The sequence below is a fragment of the Chrysemys picta genome, chromosome 2 (assembly GCF_011386835.1).
Source record: "Chrysemys picta bellii isolate R12L10 chromosome 2, ASM1138683v2, whole genome shotgun sequence".
Taxonomy (NCBI): Eukaryota; Metazoa; Chordata; order Testudines; family Emydidae; genus Chrysemys; species Chrysemys picta.
Window position 1 is genome coordinate 66,807,558 of NC_088792.1, and position 19,437 is coordinate 66,826,994.

The 19,437-nt window shown below is 43.6% G+C and overlaps 1 protein-coding gene across 4 annotated transcripts in view; it reads right to left on the reverse strand.

The window, feature by feature from the left end:
- JAZF1 (JAZF zinc finger 1) overlaps positions 1-19,437 on the reverse strand; it is a 274,362-nt gene that overhangs the window by 73,007 nt on the left and 181,918 nt on the right. The window contains exon 1 of one of the 4 annotated variants that reach the window (XM_065583404.1): positions 15,682-15,829. The exons of the other annotated variants lie outside the window; for them this stretch is intronic. Coding sequence (XP_065439476.1) covers positions 15,682-15,770 — 89 coding nt within the window. The 5' untranslated portion in view covers positions 15,771-15,829. Of the gene's footprint in view, positions 1-15,681; positions 15,830-19,437 lie in introns of those variants that run through there. 4 annotated transcript variants of the gene reach the window in all.

The following is a 19,437-nucleotide window of genomic DNA, read 5'->3' on the forward strand; positions in this document are numbered from 1 at the left end:
GCCCAGGTTCAATCCCTGCAGATGACCCAAACTGGGACATTGGCTATGCTGTCTATAACCAGACCACATACATCACCCCGAGTCATGAACAGAAAGCAGGGATCTTGAAGTCCAACATCCGATTGCTGCCTCACAGATAATTGTGTAACCCAATGCAAAGTGTGTATTGTCTGAAGTAGAAGAGGTCTGTACCGTGGTTCTGAAAGATGACCCATGTGGAGGTGAAAAATTTGTATAACAATTAGTTTAAGGACCCTAGAATAATTGTAATGGTTGGAATCACTTTCTATTTCAAGAAATTGTATTTAGAAGTGATTTGGATGTTGTATTAATATTTGTTGTATTGTATTTTTAGTCCTTGTATTTTGTTTAATGAGAGTTGACCCTTTAAGAACAGAATGGGGAACTTTATTGTATTTCTTTGAGATTTAGAGCATGCTGTAAGAAATTCTGCCTGCCTCTCCAAAGAGTGGAAGACCCTATCTGTGTAAGCTCCAAAAAGGTCAGAGCTTGATATAAGCAGCTTTAATTTCCAGAAAGCAAATGTAACCCATGTGCCTAATAGGGAGATATCTCTTTAAGACCATTGGTGGAGGAGGTAGGAGTGAGCTGTGTCTAGAGTTACCAGATAGCAACTGTGAAAAAATGGGACAGGGGATAATAGGCGCCTATATAAGAAAAAGTTCCCAAAAACAGGACTGTCCCTTTAAAAATGGGACATCTGGTCTCCCTAGCTGTGTCTGGGTCATTGTTGCTAGGCAGATTAAGCACTCCACATCCAGAAGCTTCTAGAATTGGGTGTGGTAGTTTTGGGTCTGCTCCAATAGGTTCCCTGTTACTGGAGTCAATCGCCATGAGGGCAAGTAGTCAGGGCAGCTGCTTTGCAGAAGGCCATGTGCCCTGTGTGAGTTGGTTAATCAGTTAGCTGACTGGCTAGCAATGATTTCAGCAGAGAAAGAGTCTGCATGGATTCCAACTGAAGATTCCTACAAGAAGGGGAGGAAAGATGTTGTTTTAGACTAATGGTTCTCAAACTTTTGTACTGGTGACCCCTTTCACATAGCAAGCCTCTGAGTGCGACCCCCCTTATGAATTAAAAGCATTTAAAAATATATTTAACACTATTATAAATGCTGGAGACAAAGCGGGGTTTGGGGTGGAGGCTGACAGCTCGTGACCCCCCCATGTAATAACCTCGTGACCCCCTCAGGGGTCCCAGCCCCCAGTTTGAGAACCCCTGTTTAAGCTCAGCAGACTGTATAGATTTGGTGATCAAAGACTAACTGAGACTTAGGTGAACAAAACCTAAGCTTTTGGGAACTTTCAGTTTCTTTTCACTGTATTTCTGTGGGGACTGAACTGTTCAGATTTTAATTTGTTTTTCTTTATTTATGTTTATGTATAACTGTGAAGATAATGTCTGTGGATTATAAAATAGCCATGTCATTCTGTAAAAATTAGATTTGTTTATCATAAGATTTTATAAAGTTATTTAATTACATTCATTTCTTTAGTTCCTTTTGGGACTTGAATGTAGGGAAGTTGACCCTGTGCAATCCTTGCTGAAAATCCTTAGAGACTGAACTCTGGGTCTCCAGCTACTCTTCTTCTATGGGAGTTGGGGTTTTTGTAGACACTGGAGAAAGGTAATGGAGTGAACTCTAGCCCACCCAAAGGTTACACAAACTTCGCTCTCAAAGGTACAACACTGCAGTAGATGGAGAATTAATTGAATGCTTCAAGGCATCACTAATGAGCTACAGAACATTTCACCTGTGGGTTACCAGTTTGAATCCAGCCCAACTCCACAGGGATTAAAAGTTGATCCCATATACTGAATGTTGGTGGCCTTATATGAGTTGAGTTTGGAGAGTCCTATTTCCAGTTCCCATATCACAAACTTACTACTGTGGTTTCCACTAGATTGTAAAAACAACGAGGAGTCCTTGTGGCACCTTAGAGACTAACAGATTTATTTGGGCATAAGCTTTCATGGGCTAGAACCCACTTCATCAGATGCATGGAGTGGAAAATACAGGAGCAGGTATAAATACATGAAAGGATGGGAGTTGCCTTACCAAGTGTAAGGTCAGTCTAACGAGACAATTCAATTAACAGCAGGATACCAAGGGAGGAAAATGGAAGCTCTTTATCTCAGGGACTGTCTCTTACTATGTGTTTGTACAGTGCCGGGCACAGTAGGGCCTCAGTCATGGTTGGGTCCTCAAGAGCAATGGTTCTCAAACTTTTGTACTGGTGACCCCTTTCAAATAGCAAGTCTCTGAGTGCGACCCCCCCTTATAAATTAAAAACACTTTTTTATATATTTAACACCATTATAAATGCTGGAGGCAAAGCGGGGCTTGGGGTGAAGGCTGACAGCTCCCGACCCCCCATGTAATAACCTCACAACCTCCTGAGGGGTCCCAACCCCCAGTTTGAGAACTCCTGCTCTAGAGAGAGCTCCTGCAGCAAAGGCCAAAATTATGTTATTTATTGCTAAATTTGCAAGAGTTGACAACACTAATTGTTGCACATAGCTTGGCAATGCAAAAAAGGGGATCTCCAAAATCAGAAGATAATCAAAAATACATTATTTAGTCTTTTTAAAAAAAAATCTCAATTTTTTGGCCAATCTCATGTATTTTGGGAGATTGACCAATGATTTTTGAAATTTGTGGACAGACAATACTGAAAGGAAAAACAAGGAAAGGCCAAAGGGACTGTAGGTACACATCCCTCCTCTTAAATCTGCCCCCTCAACCTTCAAAGGCCAGAGCACAGGCGTTCTTGCATTGACTCGACGGGATAATTGACTTAGATTCATATTGCATATTCATCACTGCAATCAGTGTTATCATCAGATGAGTCATGACAAACTTTGGCCTTGAACAATGACTGGCATGAAACACGTTTGCAGCTTGATGAGAGAAACAAATATGTACAAGGGTATAACACTGTGGTTTTCATTAGCATTTTGTAAATTTTTATATATATTATATATATATAAAAACCCCTCACAACCCAAATTCTTTCACTGATTAAATGAAAAAACAAACAGGATATTTCAAGTGTTCTGGAAAGTTCTCAGGACGTGGATGTAAAAAATTAGGACTCCCTTGGTGAAACTAGGATATATGGTCTCTTTCCCAGCTGCTGATTCCCACACTCATTCCACACAAAAGGCCTTCCCTCCCAGAACCCCTCTTCAAAGTTCTCAAACTATCTCACTGTGGTGCAGATTCCCTCCAAACATTTGCAGATACGCATTCCCTGTCCCGGATGTCCTGAGTTTTTTGGCAAAAATGGGCATTTGTCCCCTTTGCTCTTGCCAGTTGCAAGTTGCTCCGATCAGTTGGCAAGAGCAAAGGGAACAAATGCCCAGTTTTGCCAAAAAAGTGGGTTGCACCTCCTCAGGGGTGTGTGGAGGAACATTTGGGGAGGCCAATGGCGACACAAGGTTCTGGGCAGTGGGTCTTGGGCAGTCAGCCCAGTGCGGCATGGGGAAAACCCATCAGAAAACCCCAGTCCTGGGAAGTGTGGGACTCAAGTAGTTAGCTCAGGGCGGTGCGGGGCTCAGGCGATCAGCCCCAGTCCTGAGTGGCGTCGGGTTTGGGCAAGCAGCAACACCAGGTGGCTTGGGACAGCCCCGTGCGAGGGGGGGCAGAGGCGGGGCTCAGGCGAGCAGTGATGCCAGGCAGCTCAGGCCAGTCCCACGCGTGGTCCCAATTTTACTTTGGTAAATATGGTCACCCTTATCTTCCCAGCTGGCAAATCTGTCACCTCACTCCCTGATCTCTTGGCCACTGTGCCCTACTCATCTAATCTAAAATAAACATAGAAAAGTAGCCAGTGTACAAAGGGTTACACTGTCAAAGGAGCTATCCCACTAACCTATAAAAATCAACTGTTGTGATCCATTGTTCCAACAAATTTTGTTATCTTGCCTGCAGGAAGGGTGTTAATCACCAAAATAAAATCATGTGAAAAAACTGTATTACAAAGGACCCATCATCAAGATATACACAACAAAAAACGTCACTTTATAATTTTATTACTGTAATTCGTCCTCTCTCACCCCATCACCCTTACTTGTTACCTCCTCATTACATCCCAGTGAAATGTAGGCTCAAATACCAGGATCCGCTGAAGTGTTTGCACCAGTTCAGAGTGCTGATAAAGGTTGGGACTTGGGCATATTAGCAACATAATCCCTGTAGAGCGGTCCCACTGACTTTCAAAAGTAACTAGTGATTTTGGGTGTCCAACTTAAAACAGCTAAATGGTACCAAATTTTCAGACAATGTTAAACATCCACCCTCTGAAAATGAGCCTCCTTCCAAGGATTCTAGAGTAAGACACCCAAAATTTCAGACACCCCAAATCACTAGTTACTTAGAAAATCTTGAGTGAAATCTTGGTCCCATTGAAAACAAAAGCAAAACTCCTATTGACTTCAATGGGGCCAGGATTTCATCCTGCGGTCTCTCTCTTCTTATTTGTCCTGTTTTAACACCTTGGACAATGTTGGGCACTCTAAAAATATTAATTATAACTAGATTATTACTGAGATTTATGTATATAAATTCATGCAATGACAGGATAACAAAAAGCAATTTCTTAAAATAAAATGTATATGGATTTTTCTTACAAATTACATTATTTTAATGATAGTTTTAAAGTCAAAGATTTAAAATATTCCACTTTAATATGCACTGTGCGATTTCAAGGTCAAATTTATTAACATGTTTTGAGATGCTTTCTTAAGAACTGTTTGGTCTTTGATATTAAACTTATGACCAGTCATTGCTTGACAATTGTAATTAATATGCTGAATGGTTTTCTGACTTGTTCTTCCAAGAGACATTATTATTTGTAGTCTGTCAGTGTAACACATAAATTATGAGCCATGTTCACCTGTAATAGACTCAAAATTGACATTTATGAAGAAAAATGAAAAAGTCCTTTCCACCACGAGAATGGGAGTTGCATGTAATTTACCAGAGATTCAGAGTACTAGCAAGCCAAACTGTATATATATTGAAACATGTGCATTGACAAAAACACTTAACAATAGTTCACTCTTTCACTGCCATATCCAAAGACCACAGAAACTGTGTGAACATGGTTCATTTACCTTGTGTATTCAGTACACACATATGCAGTGACACACCACCACGGAAAAACTCACGAAAGAAAGAAAATACATCTTTACCTCATTAGCACTGATTGTTGGTAATCAACTGTCTGCTGTACATGTGTAAACTACATATAATTACAGGAACTAAGAAATATATTCAAAAATATCTACACAATTGTTTTTTGAACTTCACCATTTCAGTTTTTCTTCTTCTTAGAATGTGGTGGCAAAATTTTGTTTTTAAAACATTTGTTGACTCTTTGTTTTTAAAACAAAATGTATAGTCCATGAAATTCCAGTATATATATATATATATATATATGAATAAAATGTGCCTTGGAGATCTACGGATGAAAACCACTACATAAGAGTTAATAATATTTTAGTTAGAACAAGATGTTTATACATTTAACAGGTACAATTATAAAGCATGAGGATCATGTTTTTGAACTTTGGGCCTGCATTGTATCTGCAAAAAATGTGTACATATGCAAGGCAAATGCACTCACAAAACCTAAATTTGCAAAAGCATTTACTTGATATGTGCAAATAAATATGAGACTATGCAATACGTATTTTTCCAGGTAAAAACCAAGCATGTCTTTTAAACCCTTATTATGTGAGATGCTGAAAATTCACAGCTTTCACTGATGTCAAAAGACAATGAAGGGTGTTCAGCATCATGCAAAATCAGGATGTTGGCCTATACTGCAGATCTTTTCAGAAACTTCACATTTTTCTCAGCAAATTTTTAAACATAATGTAACAGGAAAATTAAACCACAGTCTATTATTAAAAAAATACTGATTTTGTGAAACATTCCCCTGTGGATAATGCATAGTGTGAAATTCTCAGTGTGTGAAAAAATTCCCAAATCCAAATACTGCATACAACTACTGTTCAAGCAACATAACTGTTTAAACAAACAACAAAAACATCCAAATCCCTCTTATTTTAGTTTGAATGACAACCCACAAAGGGCAAAAGGCAGAGAAAGGACTTGTGCCCTTTTTTCTTCCTTAGGAAAGCCTGAGAGATTGTTTTGGTTTTTGTGCTTATACCAGTGTAGCTTATTTCTGTCAATTTACTATAACTAGTATAACTGAATCCACACTAGAGGCGGTACCAATTTAACTATTTTGGTTAAAAAAAAATCATATCCCTAGCCAAAACAGTTAAATTGGTACAAAAACTGCATGGAGACCAGGCCTGAGAGACTGACCCTGCTCCCACTGAAATCAGTTGAAGCAGGATTGGGACCATAGTGACTGTTATAATCAGTTACAAAATTAACAGCATGGTGTTTCACATTCCCTAAGAAAATAAAATGGAGAATTCATAACATGGATGATGGAAAGACACACAGACAAACTGAGGTTTCAGTCAGACATGGGCTATCCACGCCGACTTTATTTTGACTCATGAAATTGCTTCAAAAATCAGATTTCTACTAAATTTCACATTCGTCTAGTGATTAGTCTAGTTTTCAGCCTAAGAGTGTCCTCTTGTGATTAATAATGGCTGAAGCTCAAATGGTTTACAGGTCTGAAGAACTATCTGAACTACAAGTATACAAAACTCACCTGGTTTGGGGTGCAGACTGGGGTAAGGGGCTGGGATGTGTCAGGGGGTACAGGCTCTGGGCAGGGGGTGCGGGCTTCGGGGTGGGGCCGTGGATGAGGGGTTTGAGGTGCAGTAAGGTGGCTTTGGGCTGAGGCCGAGGATTTCGGAGTGCAGGAGGCGGTGTGGGGTCTGGGAGGGAGTTTGGGTGCAGGAGGGTGTTCTGACCTGGAGCAAGGGGTTGAGTGTAGGAGGGGGGTTTGGGCTCCAGGCAACAGGAACCTCAGGTGGCTCTCGGAAGCGTCCGGCATGTCCTTTTGGCTCCTAGGTACGGGGCAGCCAAGAGGCTCCATGAGCTGCCCACACCCACAGGCACTGCTCCTGCAGCTCCCATTGGCCATGGTTCCCGGCTAATGGGAGCTGCGGAGCACAGCACTCTGTGGTCGCTCCTACATCTAGAAGCCGGACATGCCGGACGCTTCTGGGAGCCATGAGGAGTCATGGCAGGCAGGGAGCCTGCCTTAGCCCCACTGCGCCATCCACCAGACTTTTAGTGGCCTGGTCAGCAGTGCTGACCGGAGCCACCAAGGTCCCCTTTCGACCGGGCGTTCTAGTCGAAAACTGGACACCTGGCAACCCTATGCCCATCAGTTCTTGAACCAATGTTGAATTTTACATAAATGTGGACTGACATGGTTTTAAGTGAAAACCAAGCAAAACTTGGCCATTTCACATAGATTCAGTCTAAAATGAGACCCTAAAAACTTGGTGGTTTCAGTGGGCTTTCACACTGAGCTTTTGGTTTGTTCATATCAGAAAAACTAAAACTCAATGTGTAAAATTAAACTATAAAAAAGTTCGTACTTCTCAAATCGACACCACCAAGTTTTACTCAATTCTAACTTGAACTTCTATGGATTGGAAATCACAAGATTCTCAATACTTTCTCTCACAGCTGCTCAATGTTCTTTTTCCTGACCAAAGCCAATTAACTTTGTTGTGTGCACTTGTAATGCTGATAGGATCAGGCATCCTGAGAAGGGAGGTACATACCATGGACTGGCATGTCTTCTGTTACTCCAATATTGATTTTGTCTCAAATAGCAGCTGCATGCTAGAGTGTGGGGCTGGGGAACAGATGTAAAAAGAACTTATTCTAGACACTACAACAGAGGTGGGCAAACTACAGCCCACGGGCCACATCTGGCCTGCGGGACCCTCCTGCCCGGCCCCTGAGCTCCTGGCCCAGAAGGCTAGCCCTTGGCCTCTCCCCTGCTGTTCCCCCTCCGCCGCAGCCTCAGCTCGCTCGGCTGCCGTCGTAATGCTCTGGGTGGCAGGGCTGCGAGCTTCTGGGGCAGCACAGCTACAGAGCTGGGGCTTGACCCACTGCTCTGTGCTGCGCGGTGGTGTGGCTGGCTCCAGCCGGGTGGCGCAGCTGCCTGTCCTGCTGCTCTGGGCGCCGCAGCTGTAGCACCACCAGCCACGGGGGCTCCAGGCAGCGTGGTAAGGGAGCAGGGAGTGGGGGGGGGGGGGGGTTGAATGGGGGCAGAGGTCCTCAGGGGGCAGTCAGGAAGGAGTGGGGGGGTTGGATGGGGTGACAGAGGGCAGTCGGGCAGGGGTTCTGGGGCGATCAGGGGACAGGGAGAAGGGGTGGTTGGATGGGGCAGGGGTTCTGGGGGGCAGTCAGGAATGAGAGCAGGGGTTGGGTGGGGTGGCAGGGGGCAGACAGGGGTGGGGGTTCTGGGGGCTGTCAGGAGAGAGGGAACAGGGGGGTTGGATGGGACAGGAGTCCCAGGGGACCTTCAGGGGTGAGAAGCAGGAGGGGTCGGAGAGGTGGCGGGGCCTGGGCCATACCTGACAGTTTGGGGAGGCACAGCCTAAACAGCCCTCCATACAATTTCAGAAACCCGATGCAGCCCTCAGGCCAAAAAGTTTGCCTGCCCCTGCACTACAATTTTCTGCCACAACTCACCCTTCTCTCAGTCATGTGCCCCTGTACAAACTTGTAGCGCAGAGGTGCAAATCAAGAGTGTTCATGTCATGTGCAACTTTGAGCTAAATGCAGGCTGAGAAGTCTGAACCTATAGATTATTTTCTTGCAATTGTTGTGTGGTGTGGTGCGATGCCCCTGTGCTCCCAGTTCTGCCACACACAGGGGCTAATGCAGGATCAGCCCATAAGTTTGAGGTTTACTTCCATAATATTAGTATTTCATGTTGTACAGGTTAAAAATAGATGCTAATCGAAGAATTAAATATATAAATGCCAACAGAAGCATTATAAATATAGAGGGCAGGAAAAATCAAACCAAGAAGCCCCCAAATTAATTAAAACCAGACATGTTAAGACAACAACTTGCCATTTTGAAAGCACTGTGGATCTTGTAACCATAACACGTTCTCTGGATTAAAAGTTTTATTCTTGGAATTATTACAGTCAGTATACTCAGCCGATAAAATCATGTCTGACCAGCATACTTCTTTGGCTGTTGAGACTGAGAATATTTTCTTGCACAATTGTGGACATGATGTTGGCTTCATTTTACAACCAACATCTTGTCTACATCAGGGGAGCTTTCGCACACAGACATGCATACCATGTGGGCTACCTGCTGAGCCTTGGCAAGCTTGGCAGATTGCAGAACATAACGGGTAGGCAGTTATAGTGGAAAAAAACTTCATGGGGATTTTTTTAAGTTGTAGGGGGAGAAAAAGCAAACTATATTCCGTATCCTCATGTCCCACACTGTGAGTTGGCACAGGGAAGATAAGGGCAGGAAACTGGATGTTAAAGTTGTGCACAGGCTAGGGTGACCAGATAACAAGTGTGAAAAATCAGGACGGGGTGGAGAGGTAATAGGAGCCCATTTAAAAAAAAATCCCCAAATATCAGGACTGTCCCTATAAAATCGGGACATCTGGTCACCCTAGCACAGGCCCTTTAACACAGGAGGCACTCTGCAAGTTGTCAGTGTGACATGCATTTGGATGTCTAAAATTCAGCTTTTTTTAATTAGCCATATGGAAGTTGAAAGAGGAGTGAACTACCATCCTCAAGCCTACAAGCAGATCTTAATTTCTTAGTGGTTTTTACTCACCAACTTGTCTTTAGTTTATTTTTACAGACAAATACATACACCAGATACAATAAAACAGTTAAAACAAGATATTCCTTATGCAGTAAGCATAGTGCAGTATTGCTTGGAGCTTATAAGGTGCTAAAGCATTCCAAATTAGGAAATGGAATATCATTCAAATCCATATAGAAGCGATTACATTTTAGTTTTCCAGCTGGGTAGTCCTTACAGATTTTGATAAAGTCAATTATTCTTAGTTTCCAGTTATAGTCTAGAAAAGCAAAGCAGAATAAAAGTGATAGAAGCTCTAAAGCAGGGGTCAGCAACCTATGGCACGCGTGCCAAAGATGGCACGCGAGCCGATTTTTAATGGTATGCTGCTGCCTGCCAGGGTCTCGCTCAGCCCACTGCCGAACCCCAGCAGCAGGCTGAGCCGGACCCCGGCAGGCAGCAGCGTGCCATTAAAAATCCTGCCCGACCCAGCCCGCTCTTCTCCACCCCCCGGCTACCGCTCTCTAAGGCGGGGGCAGAAGCAAGCTTGGTCCTGCCGGCTGCTGCTGTAGGGCAGGCTCTGCCGGCAGCCAAACTTCCCCCTCCCCCGCCTCTTCCCCCAGCGTCGAGCCCTGCCTCCTCTCCCTCCCTGCCGCCGATGGCCCTTGCAAGGGAGGGGAGAAGAGCAGCCCCAGCACCCTTGCTGCTCAGACCGGTAAGGAGGAGGAGAAGAGGCAGGGGGAAAGGGGGGAGGAGCGGGGCGTATCCCTCCAGCCCCCTGCCATGAGCCGCTCAGGGGGCAGGGGGCTGGGAGCACCCCACAGATCCCAGCCCACCCCACCCAGCCCTCTGCCCTGACCCCTGCACCCCAGCCCCCTGCACCTCCCCCATAGGGTGACCAGACAGCAAGTGTGAAAAATCGGGACAGGGGGTGGGAGGTAATAGGAGCCTATATAAGAAAAAGACCCAAAAATCTGGACTGTCCCTATAAAATCGGGACATCTGGTCACCCTACTCCCCCATGACCCCATCCCTGACTCCTGCACCCTCCACACATATCCAGCCCCCCACACCCCTGCCCTGACTTCTGCACTCCCCACACCTCCTGCCCTGACTTCTGCACTCCCAACACATACCCAGCTCCCCCACACCCAGCGCCCCCACACCCCCTGCCCTGACTCCTGCACTCCCCACACCCCATGCCCTGACTCTTGCATCCCCCACACCCTGAGCACCAGGTTGGCAGCGGGCTGAGCGGGGCCAGCAGCCGGGACCCTGGCTGGCAGGAGCCAGCGGACGGAACCCCAGACCGGCAGCGGGCTGAGCCGCTCGGCCCGCTGCTGGTCTGGGATGCCGGCCCCGCTCAGCCCGCCGCCGGTCTGGGGTCCCGGCCCCTGGCCCCGCTCAGCTCCCTGCCAACCTGGGGTTCTGGCTGCCAGCCCCTTGCCAGCTGGGGTTCCGGCTGCAGGCTCCGCTCAGCCCGCTGCCGGTCTAGGTGAAAGGGAACCCCAGGCTGGCAGCGGGATGAGCAGGTCGGCGGCTTAAGATCAGAATTTTAATTTAATTTTAAATGAAGCTTCTTAAACATTTTGAAAACCTTGTTTACTTTAAATACAACAGTAGTTTAGTTATATTATATATAGACTTATATAGAGAGACCTTCTAAAAAAATGTTAAAATGTATTACCGGCACGTGAAACCTTAAATTACACTGAATAAATGAAGACTCGGCACACCACTTCTGAAAGGTTGCCGACCCCTGTTCTAAAGGCAGCAGCAGAAAAAGAGAGAAAATGCAACAGCACCACCTAAGGTCAATTGAAAACACTGCAGAAAACTATACAATGGTGTTAGAAATCCCATATTCATATTTTTATAGTTTTAACTGATATTATATAAAACTATACTATAGTATTTTTAATCAACTTTTTCATACTTTTTATGTTGGCTAACCAACACATCTACTGGATATTTATTCAAACTAATGGACACAACTCTTATGTTATGAATAATACTGTATAAATCAAAGGACATGGATTCCTCACCTGATGTACACATGTACATTTCTGTTTTTTCACTTTACTTTATGGCCAAGACAATTCAATAACAAGTGGTGGAAAAACTTAAAATGCTTGTTCAAGTCTTTTCTGATTAACTATGATTCACAGGGACAGAGGAAAATGGTCAAGTGACAGTGGGTAAAAATTTCAAAAGCACCTAAGTGGTGCTGGAATCCAAGTCCCATTTTCAAAAGCGACCTAGGCACATAGCAGTGTAAGTTCCACTGACTTTCAATGAAAATTAGGCTCTCAGGTGACTAATTCATTTCTCAAAATAGGACTTAGGTGCTTTTGGAAATGTTACCTCTAATTTTTCAAATATTCACACCCATCATATATTTCCATGTTTTTATCCCCCGGAATATGACCCAAGTTTTAGCAAAATATATTTTCATATCACTTTCAACTATCATTGAGCTCAGATATTTGAAATCACTGACATGCCTGATACCCTCATGTTTAAGTTATTCACTATGCTGTAGGTTAGTCAGGCATTTAGCTTTTTTGGCTTCAGTTCAGGAAAACATTTAAGTATGTATGTGATGGGGTGTCCACCCCACACAAGACTTGAAGGGGGTAAGGTGGCAGGTAGGCCAATTAACTCCCCCAGGTTGCACCTGGAGGAGGAGCCAAGGAGCATGGATTGATTAAATTAGGCTCAGGTGGACAGGAACAGGAGGGGCCTGTAGAAAGTCAAGGAGCTGAGAGCAGCAAGGGGGCTGCAGGGGACATAGTCTGCAGTCACTCCCTGGGAGTAGGGAGGTGTGTTTGGGGCTAAAGCAGTAGTTCCCAACCTGTGGCCCGCCCAATTAGCACACAGCTGTGGCCCAGCTGTGTGCTAAAAATAATCCGGTCCCGGTTGCCCAGCCCTATGCCTCCACTCCTGGCCCCGCTCCCTGGAGGGGTCTCTGGGCGGGGAGGGGTCTCTGAGCATAGGGGTATGTGGGAAGTTGTTTTTTTTTCGGGGGGAGGGTCTGTGGTTCTCAACCTGTGGCCCACAATGATAAACAGGTTGAAAACCACTCAGCTAGAGAGGCAAGTAGTCTACAGTTACTCCCTTGGAGGAGGGAGTTTGGACTGGCAAATCCAGAAAAGGGGGAGAGCCAGAGAGGTAAGAAAGGCTCAGAGGAAAAACAGCAAGGCATGGGATAAGGCAGATAAGGGGACCCCTGAGCTGAAACCCCTAGCATAGAGCAGCCCTCTGCCTGGGACTGTCTGCCTTGGAAGACTGATACTCTAGAAGGGGAAGACCACAGTAACCTGGCCAGAGGGCCAAGTCATGAAAAGGAAGCTGCAGGTCCTGGAGAGAGAGGGACAGGTTGAGAGGTTGCCAGAGGAGAGTGTGGCCCCTGGAAAGAGCTCATCCCCAGAGCAACCAGGAGGCATCACTAGCAGTGAGTAGACCCTATGAAAATGTGCTTAAGTTCATCCCTATTCACTACACTTTATGTATATGTGTAACAAAAATTAAACATGCTTAAGATATTTTCTTTTATGCTCTGATTTTTACCCCTGCTTTACATTGACATAATATGTTGTGGCATGAGACTGAATGATGTCATAAATTTGTCAATGTGATTTCACTGCAGAGATGGGCTGAGAGAAGCAACATTTGTCTGACACAAATATATTTTTAATTAGCAAAAATGCAATGGAAAATTGTGTTAAAACCCCCCTAAAGACAGCAATATACATCCATGTTATTAAGAAAGATTTTAAAGGTGTTCCCTAGTGTGAAACCCACATTTTAAATAAATCATAGTAAACAAAAGGACACTGCCTTCAAACACACCAATGGAGAGGTTATTTTTAATCACTCAGCTTGCCAGCTATGAAAACTCAAGTGGCCAAAATAGCTCTAACTGAGAAAACAAGCTGTGTTGAGAGTAATTACTTACACATTTGTCTGCATTACCACTATACTACATATATCTAACTCATCTTCCTATCAGAATATTATCATATATATAACTAGAGCAGGGGTTCTCAAACTTCATTGCACCACAACCCCCTTCTGACAACAAAAATTACTACACAACCCCAGGAAGGGGGGGGACTGAAGCCTGAGCCTCATCGTCCCAGATGGGGGTTAGGGGGGGAAAGCCCAAGTCCCATCTCTCTGGATGAGGTGGGTGGGCAAAGCCTGAGCCCCATCACCCAGGCGGTGGGGCTCAGGCTTCCACTTCAGCCCCAGGCCCCATCAAATCCAATACCAGCCCTGGCAACCCTATTAAAATGGGATTGCAACCCACAGTTTGATAACCGCTGAACTCGAGCATTTGGCACTTTAACTTTATGATCACATTGTCACCATTACCAGGCTAGCTGCACCACTGTCCCTCCTCAGTCTCACTAAGTGCACTCCCATAGGGGTCAGGCTGGTTGAAAAGCCCCATCCCAGAGCCCCCCCCCGCAACCGGAGACCTTCGTCCACACCCCAACCCCCTGCCACAGCCTGGAGCCCTCTCCCACACCCTGAACCCCTCATTCCCAGCCGAAGCCCTCACCCCTCTCCCACACCCCAACCCCCTGTCCCAGCCTGCTGAAGTGAGTAAGGGTGGGGGAGAGCGAGCAACAGAGGTAGGGGGTATGGAGCGAGTGGGGGGAAGGGCCTCAGAGAAGGGGCAGGGGTATTCAGTTGTGTCCAGTTAGAAAGTTGACAACCTAGCCTTGGACCTTTCTCTCTCTCTCTCTCCCAGGATGGAATCCACAATTTGCCCACTCTTAAACCCAGACCTGAGTTACACCCCTCTGAGCATCAACCATGACTAATTCAGCAGGTCCAGCTGGAATTTAGACCCTGTTGTTTACTTCTCTGTGGAAGTTGTAACTTCTGATTAATACATAGGGACCATTCAGCCTTCTCAAACAGTAGGAATTCAGCATTCAGAGACATCAGTTAAAAATTACACCAAAAAAAGAGAAAAGGCTTAACTGTATGGATTTTACCTTGGGATAGTGCATGTGTGAGAGTTACCCCAAGTACGCCTCTTTTTAGCTACAAAGACCAGGCCTTGGCTGTTTTGAAGGTATGTACCTGCTGAAAGACCAGCATTAGCTTTAAAAAGATTTTTTTTATATAAAAAGTATTTGTTCAAGTCTTTTCAGTAAATTAATGAATTTCTTTTTTGGCGTACATCTAAAAATACTTTATTTCTTATATTTCTTCAAATAACTCATTGGCAACAATTTCTGTCAAAATGGCTAGGAACCAATATCTTTTTTAATAATGTCCCTTCCTCTCTGTTTGCTGAGATTAGCTCTAATACCACAGCTAAATACATTATATATATATATTTTTTTTTTAAAAGAACATCCATATCAAAGTTGATGTTTCACATAAGACAAGTTAAAACAATCAAAATTAGTGATTTATATTTTGTAACTAAATTATGCAATTCCAAAGTATGTTATGTTTACTGCAGTTATTTAATAAAAATCAGTCCTTAAGATTCAATAACATTTTAATATTAAGCATCAGTGTTACCAACTCTTGCAATTTTATCAAGAGTTTCACAGTCTTTGGGCTTCTCTTTAAAGCCCCAGTGCTTGGAGTTACGTGCTTTCACGAGAATCTCAGCTTTAATTTAAAAGAAAACAAAACAGGTAATTTTTTAGCCCTCATAGTTGCAGATTAGAGCTTGAAAATATGACCTGAGTACACCCTATATGTTCAAAAACCACAAACCAAATAAAAAGAACACCACTTTTTAAAAAAAGTCTCATGACTTTTAAGCCAATGTCATGATTTTTTGGATGAATGGGGGTGGCAGTACTGAAATTGAACATTGTGATAATAATGCACCACTTATTTCCCCTTAGAATTTACCCTCACTAATCTGTGAAATACTTACAGTAGTAAATAAAAATGATGATTACTTCTTAGAACCTTTCTTTCACTCTTTTTCTTCTGTAAGACTAAATACTGGTTATTTTGCATCATATTTCAGCAACTCTTGAAATTGATTTTCCACTAACATCAGGCAGTTAAGCAAATTGCACATTTACTGTGGATTTTGTACCTGACCTTTAAACTGGTTTTGTCAACAAAACGTACTATACTCATAAACACTCGTGTCCTCATTTGATTTTATATCTATAAATTATAGGCAAGTTCATAAATGTCCTGATTCTTTACTGGCAGTAGCCTGTAAATGTCTTTTTCTTTTTCATTTAAAAATGTTGCCTATTTTAATAACGGGTGTTTTTAATTAACTGAAAGTGCCATAAACTGCCCATGTGTGAACCAATCAAAGACAAGAGAGTTACATTAAATTTAAAGTGCAGTATCTCACTAATGCTAACAAATTAGGTCTGCCTTGAAGATGGAACATTTTTCTCTTTAAAGTGTCAACTTATTATGGTGGTGACACAGATGCTGACGGAACAGTCATGCTAAATCAGTGTTTCAAAATTAATATTTTTGGCAATTAGGAATACAATTTCAGATTTACACATACAAAGCACAAACATTTCAGCACAGCATTATCTTCTCTTTCATAAATGAGCTCAATGTAGGCAGCTGATCTTTTTGCCAATATTATACCAAATTAGTATGGTAAATATTGAAGTGAAATGTTTCATAAGTACTAGTTGGCCTAATTTTCTTTCAGACTGCACTTAATCTTTATTCATCCTTAATGAGTATTTATTGTGTGACCCTGACAGCTTGCTACTGCTGTGATAAATTATCTGACTCAAGTCCGATTAAAAATGCAACCCTGAATGCTAATTATCTCAGCAGACCTGCTTAATAATAGCATTTCTTGTCAATTATGGAATCACAGCATGGGTGTCAATTGCAACAACACACTAGTCTGTCTTTGAGGCAGCCTTCCCATAATGCTTTCTTAGCTGCCATATGTAAATCTGAGATTCTCTGTACCTGTGGCAACCTTTTATTAGTGAACTGACAAAATGATAAAGCTAGCCACAGCAAAACTCCCACCATTAGACAATTACACACTACAGCTCCTGTCAGTGGGAGATCAACACGACACACTTAATTGCGATGCACTTTATTGACAGCCTATGCTAATGGACCTACAGGTCATCCCAACTGCACGGGTTAGCTGTTTGCTTCATATCAGGGTTGGACATCAGCATAAGCCTGGCCTGCAGGAGGCAAATTTCTGTCCTCTGTCTTTCGTTTTGGAATTATTTTTGGCTATATTTTGTAGTTAGCTTCAACAGGGAAGCAACTAAGCCAAGTATTTGCTTCAAAGACTTAGTTAATTAATTTTTTTAAATTTGTGAGACGTGTCAGCTGGACAGTCCTGGAGACTGAAGTTCTCTAGCTTCTCCATATAACAAAAGCAATCTGGACTGCAGCAACACAAACTTCCTATCATCACCCCACTAAAGTCTAAACCTTAATGACCTTCCAAAGATGAATATGTCATTTGCCCTCCATGACCTGCTGAGGCTGACAAAAAGGATGCTAATGAGAATGAGTGCAAGGAGAAGGAACTAGTCTCACTCACTGAGACTCTTCATTATAGTCAAGATGCCTTGTCAGGGTGGTGCGGAGAATCCTCCAGTGCTTCTGCCTCTGCTATTGCTATTTTGTAGATAAATAGAATTTAGTCTCCAAGACTATCAAGCCAGAACTTTGCACCAGCACTAAATTCACATACACTAACACCCCCGCCCCATCCACCCACCACATTATCCAAGAAGTTTGCAACACACACCCAGATGCTGGGCGGGCGGCACGAGTCATTTGGTTCCAGCTACCTTATGGCTGGCCACAGCTGCTAGAGGAGGAGAAGGAACAACTGGTCCAAACCCTGCTGGAGGCCGTATCAATCAGAGTAGGGTAATTTCAGAAGAAGAACGCACATTAGCTTTGTAATACAGTTTTATCTCTAAAAGCCCAATCTGGGCATTGAAAATCTTAGTGTTTATCTGACATATGAAGTGCGGGATTTTTGGAGAGCGCAAGCTGAGTTGTAACTTATGTATTTGTTACCAAGGATATGACACTTTAAACAGCATAAAAGAATCAAATTGTGACATCTTGTATTTTGAGAAGATGTTCCTGTGTTGCCTTGAAAACTGACCATCCCATGTCATCAGCTCCTGGAAAAAAGAGCAGTGTTGCCATGAAGAAGAAAGAACTGAGCAAGGTGATTTCAGATTAGCTAATATTTTTCTTTGACCAATTCTTAATATGTCCTAACTGCTCAGAAGTGCACAGGATTCAAAAGCTTCCTGTAGAAAGTGAAAGATGATGTATGTTTCAGAGTGACTACACAGTGAATGACAGAGAGGGCTTGATCACGTTCTTCATCATGAACTTTTAAAAAATTTATTTGTTACTGAAAAAGCTTTCAGACAGGCTAGGAAGTCCACCAGGCAAGAGGCACAGTCATCCACACTAAATGGAAGTCTCAAGTCCCTTGTGCACCTGATCCCTTACTCATAAGAGCACTGGATAAAGGAGAGGTAGACATGGGTACAGCATGGGTGTGACTGAGACATGGGCTTAAGTGAAATCCTTGGCATGCAAATGAGGCATATAGCAACATAGTCCCCTCTTTGGCCTTATTCCTGATACTAAGGAGTAACTTGATGTCACTGTCCACACAACAGCCCTAATTAAAGAACTGATTCTCCTGTGCTCCCTGTCCTGCTCATTTTTTTTAACATTATGTTTATTCTCACAACACTCTGCAGCCATACAGTATATGACCAAAGAGCATAGTGGACTGCAAACTCAACCAATACCCCAATGGACCACAAGAACAATACAGATCTGTTTTATATAGTATATGCATGATTTTTTAAGTGACTTGCTTAGCTAAATGTTTCCAAATGTTGAGTTGCCATGCTTGAAAAAAGATATTGAAGACTGAGTCAATTTATAAATCAAGAAAATGGAATAAATTCAAAGGTCTACAGTAGAATCTCAAAGATATGGACACCAGAGTTACGGACTGACCGGTCAACTGGCCACGATGTGAAACTGGAAGTAACCAATCAGGCAGCAGCAGAGATAAAAATAAATAAATAAATAAATAAATAAATAAATAAATAAAGCAAGTTCTGTACAGTATAGTGCCTGTATTGCATCTTAAAGGTAGGCACAGCTGGGGTGCCTGTCCCCGTACCCACCCCACCCTCACGCGCAGGGAAGCCACATACAGCAAGACGCGGGGGCTGCCAGCCCAAGGCAGAGCAGGAGCAGCGCTGGGGTCTGCGCCGCTTTCAAGGCCCCCGAGGGGAATGCACTGTTTTTACCCCCACTTTCCCAGCTGGGAGGGGAACGCACTGACACACACACACACCTACGCGCAAGTTTGCAAACTCATGCTGGTGCTGAGTAGGGAGCTCAACCACTGCTGAAGACTGGCCTGGAGTATCAGCTGCTGGATCTGGGGCCCAAACTGCGCTTTATTAAGAGTTATGGACAACCTCCACTCCCGAGGTGTCCGTAACTCTGAGGTTCTACTGAATATGGAGTTGCATAGCATACTTCCAATAATATATCCTGCAAAATGCTCTCTTAACAGAAAAGAATATTTGGTTCAAATGTGGTTGTGCTGTGCAATATGTGGGAGACTGTAAGCCCAGCTATAAAGGAAATGACGTAATTTCAGACTCAACAA